The sequence below is a fragment of the Pristiophorus japonicus genome, chromosome 6, assembly GCF_044704955.1.
Source record: "Pristiophorus japonicus isolate sPriJap1 chromosome 6, sPriJap1.hap1, whole genome shotgun sequence".
NCBI lineage: Eukaryota > Metazoa > Chordata > Chondrichthyes > Pristiophoridae > Pristiophorus > Pristiophorus japonicus.
In genome coordinates, this window is record NC_091982.1 from 16,692,735 (window position 1) to 16,709,158 (window position 16,424).

Consider the following 16,424-nt stretch of genomic DNA (forward strand, 5'->3'; position numbering starts at 1 on the left):
TGTTTTATACACTTCAAGCATTACCTCCCTGCTCTTGTATTCTATGCCTCAGCTAATAAAGGCAAGTATTCCCTATGCCTTCTTAACCACCTTATCTCAAAGAATGGTGTAGGAGGCAGGGGTTTTGCTTAATTGGTCACTGGCACCAGTACTGGGGAAAGAGGGAGCTGTTCCATGGAGACGGGTTCCACCTCAACCTGGTTGGAACCAGTGTCCTAGCGAATCGAATAACTATGGCAGTAGACAGGGCTTTAAACAAATGAAGGTGGGGTGGGAGGATTCAGGAACGAGTAAATTTAAAAGCAGCAAGAGAAATGTCAAGGCTCGAGAGAAGAGCAAAGTTTTGGGTAAAAATAAGCAGAGTGGGTCAGGAAGGGACAGAGATAGTAACAAAGGTAATAAGCATTACTAACTAAGGTGGCATCAGGGAAAAATAGAAAAAAGTCAAAGCTAAAGGCACAATATCTGAATGCGCGAAGCATTCACAACAAAATAGATGAATTAATAGCGCAGATAGAAATTATTAGGTTTGATCTAATATCCCTTATGGAGACGTGGTTGCAAAATGACCACGGTTGGGAACTAAATATTCCAGGATACTTAACTTTTAGAAGAGATAGGCAAAATACAAAAGGAGGGGTAGCCTGATAATAAAGGATGGGATAAAGACAGGAGAGAGGATCTTAGCTCAGAAAATCAAGACTTGGAATCAATTTGGATGGAGCTAAGAAACAGCAAGGGGCAGAAAACATTGGTGGGAGTTGTTTATAGGTCCCAAACAGTAGTGGTGATGTCGGGCTTAGTATAAATCAGGAAATTAGAGGTGCATGTAACAAAGGTAATACCAGTAATCATGGGGGACTTTAATCTACATATAGGCTGGGCAAACCAAATATGCAGTAATAGTGTGGAGGACGAATTCATGGAATGTAAACAAGATGGTTTTCTAGATCAGTATGTTGAGGAATCAACTGGGAAACAGGCTATTTTAGATCGAGCAGTGTGCAATAAAAAAGGGTTCATTAATAACTTTGTAGTAAAGGGGACTTTAGGGAAGAGTGATCATAATATTATAGAATTTTATATTGAGTTTGAAAGTGATTTAGTTAAACCCAAAACTAGGGTCTTAATTCCAAACAAAGAAAACTACGTAGGTATGAGAGGCAAGTTGTCTAAGGTAGATTGGGAAACTACATTAAAAGGTATGATGGTAGACAAGCAATGGCTAGCATTTAAAGAATTAATACAGGTACAGCGTCGAGAATCCGGAGTTCCGGAATTTGTACTGTTCCTGAATCCAGACACTGGGACGATCCGTGGCGGGGTCGTCCGGAATCCAGAAAATGTTCCGGGATCTGGCCCCCCCCGTCCCCTCCTTGGGCCGCCGCCACCAACCTCGCCCCTGCCTCAGGCCAGACCTTGCATCGCTCCCCCACCCCCCCCCCCCCCCTCGGGCCAAACCTCGCCCCCCCCCCCCCCCACCCCCCACCTCAGGCCAGACCTCCCCCCCCCCCCCCCCACCTCGGGCCGGACCTCGCTCCTCCCCCCCCCCCCACTTTGGGCTGGACCACGCCCCCCCCCCCCCCCTTGACCTCACCGCCCCTCTCCTCACACCCTGGGCAAGTCCTTGCCCCCACCGCCTCCCCCTGCCTTGGGCCAGACTTCGCCCCCCCCCCCCCATCACCTCGGGCCAGAGCTCCCCTCCACCCCCCCCCCCCCACCTCGGGTCGGACCTCGCTGCAGCCCCCCCCCACTTTGGGCTGGACCACGCCCCCCCCCCCTTGACCTCACCGCCCCACCCTGTGCAAGTCCTCGCCCCCACCCCCCCCTCCCCCCCGCCTTGGGCCAGACCTTGTCCCCCCGCCACCACTCAACCCTCGACCCACTCCCACCGTCGCCCCCAAACCCCCTCCCCGCCACTGCCGCTCGGCCCCCTCCCCCGCTGCTCGACCCTCCCCTTCTCCACCGCCGCTCGCTCCCCCCCCCCCCACCACAACACTCGACCCCACCCTCCCGCCGTTTGACGCCCCATCACATGACTCCCATCCCCTCCCCTACCTGCTTACCTTGGCCCAGGGGTTTCCGGACTCGGGACGTCGGAAAGACGTTCCGAAGTCCAGAAATACGCGAACCTGGGCTCGGTTGTTTCCAGATTCAGGATGTCATAAAGAAGTTCCGGAGTCCAGAAATAGACAGAATCCGGAGCAGCCTCGTTCCCGAGGCTTCCGGATTCTCGACGCTGTACCTGTACATAATTTACAACAAACATACGTTCCTTTAAGGCTCAAAAATGACATAGTATACCCCTCACAATGGATTAAAGACCTTAGTTCATCAAAGGCTATCTGGGAGATAAAGACATGCAAATATACAGTCAATATTACTTAGTATATACGGCACAGAAACAGGCCATTCGACCCAACTAGTCCATGCTGGTGTTTATGCTCTGCTCGAGCCGCCTCCTGTCCTTCCTCATCTAAATCTATTCGCGTAACCCTCTATTCCCTTTTCCCTCATATGCTTGTCTAGCCTCCCCTTAAATGTATCTCCACTATTTGCTTCAACCACCCCCTGTGGTAGCGAGTTCCACATTCTCACCACTCTTTAGGTAAAGAAGTTTCTTCTGGATTCCCTATTGGATTTCTTGGTGACTGTCTTGTATTGATGGCCTCTATTTATGCTCTTCCCCACAAGTGGAAACATTCTCTCGGTATCCACTCTTTCAAAACCTATCATAATTTTAAAGACCTATTGGGTCACCCCTCAGCCTTCTTTCCTCCACCCTCGCCCCTCCCGCCCAAGAGAAGAGAAAAGAGACCCAGCCTGTTCATCCTTTCCTGATATGTACACCCACGTATTTCTGGTATTATCCTTGTAAATCTTCTCTGCACCCTCTCCAGTGCCTCTATATCCTTTTTATAATATGGCGACCAGAACTGTACGCAGTACTCCAAGTGCGATCTAACCAAGGTTCGACACAGGTTTGCTTTGTTTATAGCCTTGCTAACCTGTGTCGCAACTTTTATTGATTTGTGTATTTAGAAACATAGAAAATAGGTGCAGGAGTAGGCCATTCGGCCCTTCGAGCCTGCACCGCTATTCTATGAGTTCATGGCTGAACATGCAACTTCAGTACCCCATTCCTGCTTTCTCGCCATACCCCTTGATCCCCCTAGTAGTAAGGACTACATCTATCTCCAAGACGTACCAGACTGTTGAGGAGGATGTTACACACCCTGCAAGTACAGGGAGAAGCAGTCTTACCTCGACATGCCCAACACCACCTGCCTTTGGAGACTGCACTTCCACAAAGAGGTTATCACTGAGCTTTGTTAGCTAATAAGGTCAGATCTGCAGCCTGTCAGCGCCATCAGTACTGCACTGTCTGTCGAGGTCAACGCGGCATTGTCGTTCTATGCGTTGGGTTCTTTTCAGGCCACAGCTGGTGACATTTGCGGACTTTCTCAGCATGCCACACATCGCTGCATTAGACAGGTCACTGAAGCCCTGTACGCACGCAGGAGGGACTTGATCAGCTTCCCTATGACCAGAAAGACAGTGAGAGGGCTCTAGTATTCTCCAGAATTGCAAACTTCCCCAAGGTCCAGGGAGCAATCTCGATGCTGGCACCTTTTCAGGATGCTGAGGTTTTCAGGAATCGCAAGGGATTCCACTCCCTGAATATCCAGCTGGGTGTCGACCACCAGCAAATTATACTGGCAGTGAATGCTCAATTTCCAGGCAGCATCCATGATGCTCACATCCTGTGTGAGAGCACTGTATCTGACTTGTTTAACAATCAGCCACAAGTTCAATGCTGGATGCTTGGTGACAAAGGATATGGCCTCGCCACCTGGCTGATGACCCCCAGCGTGACACCCACATCGAAACCGAGAGGCGATACAACGAGAGCCACAGAGCAACACGCAATAGCATGGAGAAAACCATTGGAGTGCTGAAGCAACGCTTTAGATGCCTGGACCACTCAGGAGGCAAACTCCAATATCACCCTGAACAGGTAGCTCAATTCGTGGTAGTGTGCTCCATGCTGCACAACTTGGCTATCAGGAGGGGACAAGAATTGCCTGATGAGTCTGACAGTCCATCTCACCAGAGAGAGGAAGAGGAGGACGAGGAGGTGGACACTGACATCGGCCCAGACAATCAGACTGACGCTGAAGCCATGCCCCGCCCCCCTGTAGACTGCGTGAAAGGGCCTGTGGTGACATGATAGCTGCAAGAGCCTTACGTCAGGAGCTCATCAATGATCACTTTGCCTGAAAGAACGTTGGTGTTATTTACAAGGCTGACACACTGCTGGGTGTGTAGGTGATACATCAATGGTGGGCATTACCTTGGTGACAGTTAAAGTTTAAGTTGATTAAAGTTAACTGTAATTATACCGTTTGATGTTAAGGAATCACCAGCGTGTAACGGAGCAGCTATCTGAGCCAATGCGCAACAAGGTTTTGTAAAATAAAAAACATTTAAATCGAACATTTATCTGAAATCATCAGCATTTCAGTAAAAAACAACCCTCCCCCCCACCCCCCCAGCCCTCCTCCCGCTTCTCCTCCCCACCTCTACCCCTTCCCCTTCTGACTCCAAGCCGCCTGGCCGAGGAGCTCCTTAGGCAATGCTTCATTGACGGGGGGATGGGGTGATGGCCGAACCGCTGCTTGGACGGATACGGGAGAGGACAGTCCCAAGGTGGGAACGTGTTGCGAGCCAGAAGCAAGATGTTACTCCTGGCTCTCATGTGTAGTTGGCAATGGGGGTGCGGCACCTTGGGGTGCAGTGCCATGCTCTGGGACCACTGGGAGCTCTCTACCACTACTGTTCCTGGCTTCCAGCTCCAGGGCCTCCACCATCTTTTCCATGTTATATGTTATTTGTTGGACAAAAACTCAATGCCAACTATGTTCTTGTTGCTTAGTAGGCTTTTTGCTGCTGGTGAATCTCCCTCGTGCCTCCCATAACAGCCAAACAAGCATACACCACAGCCACACATGCCTCTGAGCTCCTTCTCTCTCTGTCTCCTCTTCTGCGCATGTCATGATGACACTTGACCTCCTGAATCACGGGAATCGAGCGTTGTCATGCCATTGCAAAGGACAGCGACAGTATACGGCAGAAGATCAAAACAATTTAACGCTAACGCCCATTTCAGATCGCTCACGGTAACACTCATTTTCAAAAATGGAGACTAGGTGCTTTGAGAATGGGCGAGAAGTCGACGATCTGAAAATCCTTTTTTACCGCCCATGCCAGAAATAACGTCCATTTCGGGGCGATAAGCATAAAAGTGGAAAATCTAGCCCTATGAAAATAAACTAGCACAAAATATAAAAACAGATAGAAAGAGTTTCTACAGGTATATAAAAAGGAAAAAAGTGGCTGAAGTAAATGTTGGTCCCTTAGAGGATGAAACCGGGGAATTTGTGATGGGAAACATGGAGATGGCAGAAACTCTGAACAAATATTTTGTATCAGTCTTTACGATAGAGGACACTAAAAATATCCCAACAGTGGATAGTCAAGGGGCTATGGGGGGGGAGGAACTTAAAACAATCACAATCACTAAGGAGGTGGTACTCAGTAAGATAATGGGACTAAAGGCGGATAAATCCCCGGGACCTGAAGACTTGCATCCTAGGGTCTTAAGAGAAGTAGCGGCAGGGATAGTGGATGCATTGGTTGTAATTTACTAAAGTTCCGGGGATTCTGGAGAGGTCCCAGCAGATTGGAAAACTGCAAATGTAATGTCTCTATTTAAAAAAGGAGGCAGACAAAAAGCAGGAAACTATAGACCAGTTAGCCTAACATCTGTGATTGGGAAAATATTGGGAGTCCATTATTAAAGAAGCAGTAGCAGGACATTTGGAAAAGCATAATTCGGTCAGGCACAGTCAGCATGGATTTATGAAGGGGAAGTCATGTTTGACAAATGTGCTGGAATTCTTTGAGGATGTAACGAACAGGGTGGATAAAGGGGAACCAGTGGATGTGGTGTATTTGGACTTCCAGAAGGCATTTGACAAGTGCCACATAAAAGGTTACTGCACAAGACAAAAGTTCACGGGGTTGGGGGTAATATATTAGCATGGATAGAGGATTGGCTAACTTGTACTCCGAGATCCCTTTGTTCCTCTACCCCACCTAGACTCGCACCCTCCAAGTAATAAGTGACCTCCCTATTCTTCCTACCAAAAGGTAATATCTCATTTATCTGTGTTGAACTTCATTTGCCAATTATACATAAGAACACAAGAAATAGAAGCAGGAGTAGGCAATTTGGCCCCTCGAGCTTGCTCCACCATTTAATAAGATCATGGCTGATCTGATCATGGATTCGGCTCTACTTCCTGCCCGCTCCCCATAACCCTTTATTCCCTTATCTCAAAAATATGTCTATCTCCGCCTCAATGACCCAGCCTCCACAGCTCTCTGGGGCAGAGAATTCCATAGATTTACAACCCTCAGAAAAGAAATTTCTCCTCATCGCAGTTTTAAATGGTCAGCCCCTTATTGTAAGACTATGTCCCCTAGTTTTAGTTTCCCCTATGAGTGGAAATATCCTCTCTGCATCCACCTTGTCAAGCCCCCTCATTATCTTATATGTTTCGATAAGATCACCTCTCATTCTTCTGAACTCCAATGTGTATAGGCCCAACCTACTCAACCTATCTTCGTAAGTCAATTCCCTCATCTCCAGAATCAACCTAGTGAATCTTCTCTGAACAACCTCCAATGCAAGTATATCCTTCCTTAAATACAGAGTCCAAAACTATACGCAGTACTCCAGGTGTGGCCTCATCAATACCCTGTACAGTTGTAGCAGGACTTCTCTGCTTTTATACTCCATCCCCCTTGCAATAAAGGCCAACATTCCATTTGCCTTCCTGATTACTTGCTGTACCTGCATACTAACGTTTTGTGTTTCATGCACAAGGACCCCCAGGTCCCTCTGTAGTGCAGCACTTTGCAATTTTTCTCCATTTAAATTATAATTTGCTTTTCTATTATTTCTGCCAAAGTGGATAACCTCACATTTTCCCACGTTATACTCCATCTGCCAAATTTTAGCCCACTCACTTAGCCTGTCTATATCCCTTTGCAGATTGTTTATGTCCTCCTCACAATTTGCTTTCTCACCCATCTTTGTATCATCAGCAAACTTAGCTACATTACACTTGGTCCCTTCATCCAAGTCATTAACATAGACTGTAAATAGTTGAGGACCCAGCAGGGATCCTTGCGGCACCCCATTAGTCACTGTTTGCCAACCGGAAAATAACCCATTTATCCCGACTCTCTGTTTTCTGTCAATCCTCTCTCCATGCTAATATATTACCCCCAACCCTGTGAGCTTTTAACTTGTGAAGTAACCTCTTGTGGCATCTTATCGAATGCCTTCTGGAAATCCAAATACACATCCACTGGTTCCCCCTTATCCACCCTGCTCATTATATCCTCAAAGAACTCCAGCAAATTAGTCAAACATGATTTCCCTTTCATTATATGCCCATTCTGCAAGTTTATTAATGTCCTCATGTAATTTGTTGCAGTCCTCCTCAGTATTGACTATCCCCCCACTCCCCGCAATTTGGTGTCATCCGCAACATTAGAAATTGTGCTTTTGATTCTAGTCTAAATCATTAATATAAATTGTGAACAACAGTAGTCCCAGCACTGATCCTTGTGGAACACCATTACCCAACTTCTGCCACTGTGAATAGCTACCTTTTACCCCTACTCTCTGTTTTCTGTCTTGATCCTGTCCCCTGATTCTGCATTCTCTGACTTTGTTCATCAGTCTTTTATGGGGTAATTCTCGAAGGTCTACTCAATTATCATTGTCTACTCTCTCTGTTACCTCTTCAAAAAATTCAATGAGATTGGTCAAGCAAGACTTTCCCTTTTAAAATCCATGCTGACTATTCGGTATTATATCTTTGGTTTCTAGATGTTTTTCTATTTTCTCCTTTAGTAGGGATTCCATTATATTTCCTACCACCGATGTTAAGCTGATTGGTCTATAATTCCCACGATATATTTTATCTCCCTTATATATAGGTATTACATTAGCTATCCACCAGTCCTCTGGCACTACACCTTTTTCTAACAAATTATTAAATGTGTAGTAATGCTTCTGCTATCTCTTCCCTAGATTGTTTAAAAATGAGTGGATGCAATCCATCGGGACAAAGGGTTTTATCCTCTTTGAGTTTGATTAGTTTATTTTAAATGCACTTATCTCATCATTCAATGTCATGCTCACCTGTTCTATCTCCCTGGTAAATACTGAAGCAAAATAATTATTTAATATTTCTGCCATCGCTCTATCGTTACCTGTGGTGTTATTCTGTCTATCCCTTAATGGCCCGACTCCCATCCCAACCTTCCTCTTTTTATTGCTGTGCCTGAAAAATATTTTACTATTTTGTTTTATGTTCCTTGATAATTTACTTTCATAGTTCCTCTTTGCCTTCCTAATTGTTTTTTGGGCTTCTCTTCTAATCTCTTCATATTCTCCCTTATCATGAACTCCCTGATTGTCTATGTACTTAATGTAGGCCTCTTTTCTTACCCTCAATTGTTCCCTTACGGCTGTATTCATCCATGGAGTCTCATTTGTGTTTAGTTTGTTCTTTCTTTTCAGCGGAATATATTGTTCCTGCACTCTGTTGAACACCATTTTAAATGTTTCCCATTGCTGTTCGCCAATATTGTTGCCCATTTTATTTTCCCAAGTTCTATTTTCAGCCCCTCAAAATCAGCTTTTCTCTAATCTATTACCCTGGTTTTCTTCATACTTATGTCCTTCTGAATTATCATCTTAAGCGTACTATATTATGGCCACTGTTGCCTAGGTGTTCCCCTTTTATTTCTCTTATCTGCTCTGGTTCATTCCCCATTACTAGATCAATATACAGTCAATATACTGTCAAAGGCCTCTCAGGCACCTATATGGGACAGCAGCTATCAGTATAATATAAGCCAAGCAGAACATTACACAGGGCGCTGAACAATGTGCCCCCTGGATCTGATGGCCTACATCCTAGGGTTTTGAAAGAGGTGGCTAGATAGTGGATGCATTGATATCTTCCAAAATTCCATACATTGTAGAACGGTTCCCACAGATTGAAAGATAGCTAATGCAACCCCGCTATTTAAAAAAGGAGGGAGAGAAAACGGGGAACTGTAGACCAGTTAGCCTGACATCAGACGTAGGGAAATGCTAGAATCTATTAAGAACGAGTTAACAGGACACTTAGAAAATCCTAATAGGATTGGGCTGAGTCAACACAGATTTATGAAAGGGAAATCATGTTTGAAAAATCTGAGTTTTTTGAGTTTGTAACTAGTAGAATAGATAAGGTGGAACCAGTGAATGTGCTGTATTTAGATTTTCAAAAGGCGTTCAATAAGGTGCTACTCGAGGTCATTAAACAGAATTAGGGCTAAGGGAATTGGGGGTAATACACTAGCATGGACTGAGGATTAGTTAATGGATAGAAAACAGAGAGTAGGAATAAACGGGTCATTTTTGGGTTGGCAGGCTGTAACTAGTGGGGTGCCGCAAGGATCGGTGCTTGAGCCCCAGCTATTCACAATCTACATCAATGATTTGGATGAGGGGACCAAATGTAATATAACCAAGTTTGCTGATGATATAAAGCTAAGTGGGAATGCAAGTTGTGAGGAGGATGCAAAGAGACCTCAAGGGGATATAGACAGGCTAAGTGAATGGGTAAGAACATGGCAAATGGAATATAATGTGGAGAAATGTGAAGTTATCTACTTTGGTAGGAAAAATAGAAAAGTAGAGTATTTTTTAAATGGTGAGAGACTGGGAAATGTTGGTGTTCAGGGAGAATTGGGTGTCCTTGTACACGAATCACTGAAAGTTAACATGCAAGTACAGCAAGCAATTAAGAAAGCAAAGGGTATGTTGGCCTTTATTACAAGAGGATTTGAGAATAAGAGTAAAGACATCGTATTAAAATTATATAGGGCCCTGATGAGACCGCACCTAGAGTATTGTGTACAGTTTTGGTCTCCTTATAGAGGAGTGCAATGAAAGTTCAACACACTGATTCTTGGGATGGGGGATTGTCCTATGAGGAGAGATTGAGTAGACTCAGCCTATATTCTCTAGAGTTTAGAAGAATGAGAGGTGATCTCATTGAAACATACAAAATTCTTACAGGGCTTGACACGAGAAGATGCAGGGAGGATGTTTCATTTGGGTGGGGAGTCTAGAACCAGGGGTCACAGTCTCAGAACAAGGGGTTGGCCATTTACAACTGAGATGAGGAGAAATTTTTTCATGGAGACAGTGATGAATCTTTGGAATTCTCTACCCCAGAAGGTTGTGGATGCTCAGTCGTTGCGTATATTCACGAGAGATTGATAGATTTTTGAATATTAAGGGAATCAAGAGATATGGAGACAGTGCAGGAAAGTGGAGTTGAGGTAGATCAGCCATGATCTTATTGAATGGCAGAACAGGCTCGAGGGACCGAATGGCCTTCTCCTGCTTCTAATTCTTATGTTCTTATCTACCTGGCCTGCTATCTTAAGGGATCTGTGGACTTGCACTCCAAGGTCCCTTTGTTCCTCTACACTTCTCAGTGTCCTCCCTTGCCTTGTTAGCCTGCCCTAAATACATTACCTCATCCTTCTCCGGATTGAATTCCATTTGCCGCTGTTCTGCCCACCTGACCAATTCATTGATATCTTCCTGCAGTCCACAACTTTCTTATACATTATCAACCACACAGCCAATTTTTGTATTATCTGCAAACTTCTTAATCATACCCCCGACATTCAAGTCTAAATCATTGATATATACCACAAAAAGCAAGAGACCGAGTATTGAGCCCTGTGGAACCTCACGGAAGCAGCCTTCCAGTCACAAAATACCCATCAACCATTACCGTTTGCTTTTGCCTCAGCCAATTTTGGATCCAACTTGCCACGTTGCCCTAGATCCCATGGGCCTTTACTTTCGTAACCAGTCTGCCATGTGGCACCTTATCAAAAGACTTGCAGAAATCCATATATACTACAGCAAATGCACTACCCTCATCAACCTTCCTTGTTACCTCCTCAAAAAATTCAATCAAGTTAGTTAGGCTTTCCCTTAACAAATCCATGCTGACTTTCTAAATAAAGATTTATCCTGTATCTCAGAATTTTTCCCAATAATTTTCCCACCACAGAGGTTAGGCTGACTGGCCTGTAATTGCTTCGTCTATCCCTTTCTCCCTTTTTAAACAAAGGTACAATGTTTTAAACAAAGGGTGTTAAAAAAAACAAGCCTGAAGGCTTTGTGTCTTAATGCAAGGAGTATCCATAATAAGGTGGATTAATTAACTGTGCAAATAGATGTTAACAAATATGATGTGATTGGGATTACGGAGACGTGGCTCCAGGATGATCAGGGCTGGGAACTCAACATCCAGGGGTATTCAACATTCAGGAAGGATAGAATAACAGGAAAAGGAGGTGGGGTAGCATTGCTGGTTAAGGAGGAGATTAATGCAATAGTTAGGAAGGACATTAGCTTGGATGATGTGGAATCTATATGGGTAGAGCTGCAGAACACCAAAGGGCAAAAAGCGTTAGTGGGAGTTGTGTACAGACCTCCAAACAGTAGTAGTGATGTTGGGGAGGGCATCAAACAGGAAATTAGGGGTGCATGCAATAAGGGTGCAGCAGTTATAATGGGTGACTTTAATATGCACATAGATTGGGCTAACCAAACTGGAAGCAATACGGTGGAGGAGGATTTCCTGGAGTGCATAAGGGATGGTTTTCTAGACCAATATGTTGAGGAACCAACTAGGGGGGAGGCCATCTTAGACTGGGTGTTGTGTAATGAGAGAGGATTAATTAGCAATCTCGTTGTGCGAGGACCCTTGGGGAAGAGTGACCATAATATGGTGGAATTCTGCATTAGGATGGAGAATAAAACAGTTAATTCAGAGATCATGGTCCAGAACTTAAAAAAGGATAACTTTGAAGGTATGAGGCGTAAATTGGCTAGGATAGATTGGCGAATGATACTTAAGGGGTTGACTGTGGATGGGCAATGGCAGACATTTAGAGACCGCATGGATGAACTACAACAATTGTACATTCCTGTCTGGCGTAAAAATAAAAAAGGGAAGGTGGCTCAACCGTGGCTATCAAGGGAAATCAGGGATAGTATTAAAGCCAAGGAAGTGGCATACAAATTGGCCAGAAATAGCAGCTAACCTGGAGATTGGGAGAAATTTAGAACTCAGCAGAGGAGGACAAAGGGTTTGATTAGGGCAGGGAAAATGGAGTACGAGAAGAAGCTTGCAGGGAACATTAAGACGGATTGCAAAAGTTTCTATAGATATGTAAAGAGAAAAAGGTTAGTAAAGACAAACGTAGGTCCCCTGCAGTCAGAATCAGGGGAAGTCATAACGGGGAACAAAGAAATGGCAGACCAATTGAACAAGTACTTTGGTTCGGTATTCACTAAGGAGGACACTAACAACCTTCCGGATATAAAAGGGGTCAGACGGTCAAGTAAGAAGGAGGAACTGAGGGAAATCCTTAATAGTCAGGAAATTGTGTTGGGGAAATTGATGGGATTGAAGGCCGATAAATCCCCAGGGCCTGATGGACTGCATCCCAGAGTACTTAAGGAGGTGGCCTTGGAAAGAGCGGATGCATTGACAATCATTTTCCAACATTCCATTGACTCTGGATCAGTTCCTATCGAGTGGAGGGTAGCCAATGTAACCCCACTTTTTAAAAAAGGAGGGAGAGAGAAAACAGGGAATTATAGACCGGTCAGCCTGACATCGGTCGTAGGTAAACTGATAGAATCAATTATTAAGGATGTCATAGCAGCGCATTTGGAAAGAGGTGACATGATAGGTCCAAGTCAGCATGGATTTGTGAAAGGGAAATCATGCTTGACAAATCTTCTGGAATTTTTTGAGGATGTTTCCAGTAGAGTGGACAAGGGAAAACCAGTTGATGTGGTATATTTGGACTTTCAGAAGGCTTTCGACAAGGTCCCACACAAGAGATTAATGTGCAAAGTTAAAGCACATGGGATTGGGGGTAGTGTGCTGACATGGATTGAGAACTGGTTGTCAGACAGGAAGCAAAGAGTAGGAGTAAATGGGGACTTTTCAGAATGGCAGGCGGTGACTAGTGGGGTACCGCAAGGTTCTGAGCTGGGGCCCCAGCTGTTTACATTGTACATTAATGATTTGGACAAGGGGATTAAATGTAGTATCTCCAAATTTGCAGATGACACTAAGTTGGGTGGCAGTGTGAGCTGTGAGGAGGATGCTATGAGGCTGCAGAGTGACTTGGATAGGTTAGGTGAGTGGGCAAATGCATGGCAGATGAAGTATAATGTGGATAAATGTGAGGTTATTCACTTTGGTGGTAAAAACAGAGAGACAGACTATTATCTGAATGGTGACAGATTAGGAAAAGGGGAGGTGCAACGAGATCTGGGTGTCATGGTACATCAGTCATTGAAGGTTGGCATGCAGGTACAGCAGGCGGTTAAGAAAGCAAATGGCATGTTGGCCTTCATAGCAAGGGGATTTGAGTACAGGGGCAGGGAGGTGTTACTACAGTTGTACAGGGCCTTGATGAGGCCACACCTGGAGTATTGTGTACAGTTTTGGTCTCCTAACCTGAGGAAGGACATTCTTGCTATTGAGGGAGTGCAGCGAAGGTTCACCAGACTGATTCCCGGGTTGGCGGGACTGATCTATCAAGAAAGACTGGATCAACTGGGCTTGTATTCACTGAAGTTCAGAAGAATGAGAAGGGACCTCATAGAAACATTTAAAATTCTGATGGGTTTAGACAGGTTAGATGCAGGAAGAATGTTCCCAATGTTGGGGAAGTCCAGAACCAGGGGTCACAGTCTAAGGATAAGGGGTAAGCCATTTAGGACCGAGATAAGGAGAAACTTCTTCACCCAGAGTGGTGAACCTGTGGAATTCTCTACCACAGAAAGTTGTTGAGGCCAATTCACTAAATATCTTCAAAAAGGAGTTTGATGTAGTCCTTACTACTCGGGGGATCAAGGGGTATGGCGAGAAAGCAGGAATGGGGTACTGAAGTTGCATGTTCAGCCATGAACTCATTGAATGGCGGTGCAGGCTAGAAGGGCCGAATGGCCTACTCCTGCACCTATTTTCTATGTTTCTATGTTAGCAATCCTCCAGCACCACACTTGTAGTCAGAGAGGATTGGAAAATGATGGTCAGAGTCTCTGATATTTTTTCTTTTGCTTCTCTTAACAGCCTGGGATACATTTCACCCGGGCCTGGGGATTTATCCACTTTTAAAGATGCAAAACCCCTTAATACTTCCTCTCTCACTTATGTTTATTTCATCTAATATTTCACACTTCTCCTCCCGGATTGCAAAGTCTGCATCGCCTATCTCTTTTGTGAAAACATATGCAAAGTATTCATCAAGAACCATACCCATGTCATCTGCCTCCACACACACATTACCTTGATGATCTCCAGTCGGCCTTACTCTTTCTTTAGTTATGCTCTTGCTCTTAATGTATTTATAAAACATCTTTGGGTTTTCCTTGCCAAAATGTTTTCATGCTCTCTTTGCTTTCCTAATTTCCTTTTTAATTGCACCCCTGCCCTTTCTATACCCCTCCAGAGTTTCTGCAGTATTGAGCCCTTTGTATCTGTCATAAGCCTTCCTTTTTTTCTTTATCCTACCCTGCATGTCCTATGCCATCCAAGGGGCTCTAAATTTGTTAGTCCCACCCTTTTTCTTTAAGGGAACATACTTGCTCTGAACCCTCAATCTCCTCCTTGAATGCCTCCCACTGCTCTGACACAGATTTACCTTCAAGTAGCTGTTTCCAGTTCACTTTGGCTAAATCCCATCTCAGCTTATCAACATTGGCTTTTCCCCCAATTGGGAACTTTTATTGTTGGTCTATCTTTGTACTTTTCCATAACTACCCTAAATCTAACTGAATTATGATCACTTGCACAAATATGCTCTCCCACTGATATCCCTTCCTCCTGCCCCTCTTCATTCCCCAAAATCAAGTCCAGATCCACCCCTCCCTTGTTAGGCTTGTTACATACTGGCTAAAAACATTCTCCTGAATGCATTTTATGAATTCAGCATCCTCGATACCTTTCACACTAATTTTATCACAGTTAATATTAGGGTAGTTGAAATCCCCTACTATTACTGCCCCATAGTTCTTGCGCTTCAGAAAATTGCCTATAATTTTGCTTTCTATCTCCCTCTGACTGTTTGGGGGTCGATAGTACACGCCTAGCAGTGTGACTGCCTCTTTTTTGTTCTTCAATTCAGCCCATACGGCCTCATTTGATGATCCTAACATATCATCCCTCCTCTCAGCTGTAACTGTTTCTTTAAACAATACTGCAACACCCCCACCCCCTCTCCTTTTTTAACCCCTTTCTATCCCATCTGAAAACCCTGTAACCAGGAACGTTGAGCTGCCATACCCGCCCTTCTTTCAGCCATGTCTCAGTCATAGCTATAATCATACAGCAGGTGCCTAGCTGTGCTCTCAGCTCATCTGCCTTATTCCCTATACTCCTTGCATTGAAGTAGATACGACGAGGCACTGCCAAACTGCCTTGTTGACTGTCTTCTAACCCTTGTTACCTCTGCCTTCCAAATTCACTTTCTACTTTCCAATTCCAGCCTTGCTTCTGAATTTATTCTCAGGTCCCCATGCCCCTGCTCACTATTCAATGACACCGGCCGGATAGTGTGGCGAGGACAGCTGTCACTCGCTGTCCAGGCTCACACATGAGGAGTAGAGAGGGAAGAATCAGAGGGCCAGCAGGTGCCTGTGAAACTGTAACCCAGCAACAGCCAGCACTTTCCGGGTGGGCACAGACCAGTGGGCGGACAAGGCCCCAGAGCGGCGCCGGCGCCGCCGCCGCTTCCTCCTAGATTTGTCCCGGGGACTCATTCCCCAGGCCCGCATGGATGCTGCGGCTGTCGCTTTAAAGGTTTCTCTCGGCTCCTCACTCACTCACCAGCGGCTGCTTGGATTCACTCTCCGCCTCTGCCATCTTCAACCCCGCTGACGTGGAGACAACTGCCAACGTCATGCCTGCGACACACGGCCTCGGTCCCTGGCGCACACAATGCGCGTCACTGCGTGAGGCCTGAATGAACAAAGCTGCAGCTGTCAGTGTGACAAGCCAGGGACCTCATTGCGCGCTCAGTGGAACTAAAACAGATTTTGGATTGCTAATGTTGAATTATCACCCTTTTTGCGCTCTGTCACTTACACCGAAGCTCTCGGTCTGCAGTGTTTGCATGTACGTACCTGGAGCCCGTTGGCTTGTTAAAGAGAGGGGGAGAGGGAGAGGGGGGGGGAACCC

General features: G+C 45.3%; 1 protein-coding gene across 1 annotated transcript in view; it reads right to left on the reverse strand.

Moving 5' to 3' along the window:
* Nucleotides 1-16,134, reverse strand: part of yipf6 (Yip1 domain family, member 6) — a 45,055-nt gene extending 28,921 nt beyond the window's left edge. Inside the window, exon 1 of the mRNA XM_070882635.1 lies at nt 16,074-16,134. Coding sequence (XP_070738736.1) covers nt 16,074-16,109 — 36 coding nt within the window. The 5' untranslated portion in view covers nt 16,110-16,134. The remainder of the gene's footprint in view (nt 1-16,073) is intronic.
* Between the last annotated feature and the right edge of the window lie 290 nt (nt 16,135-16,424).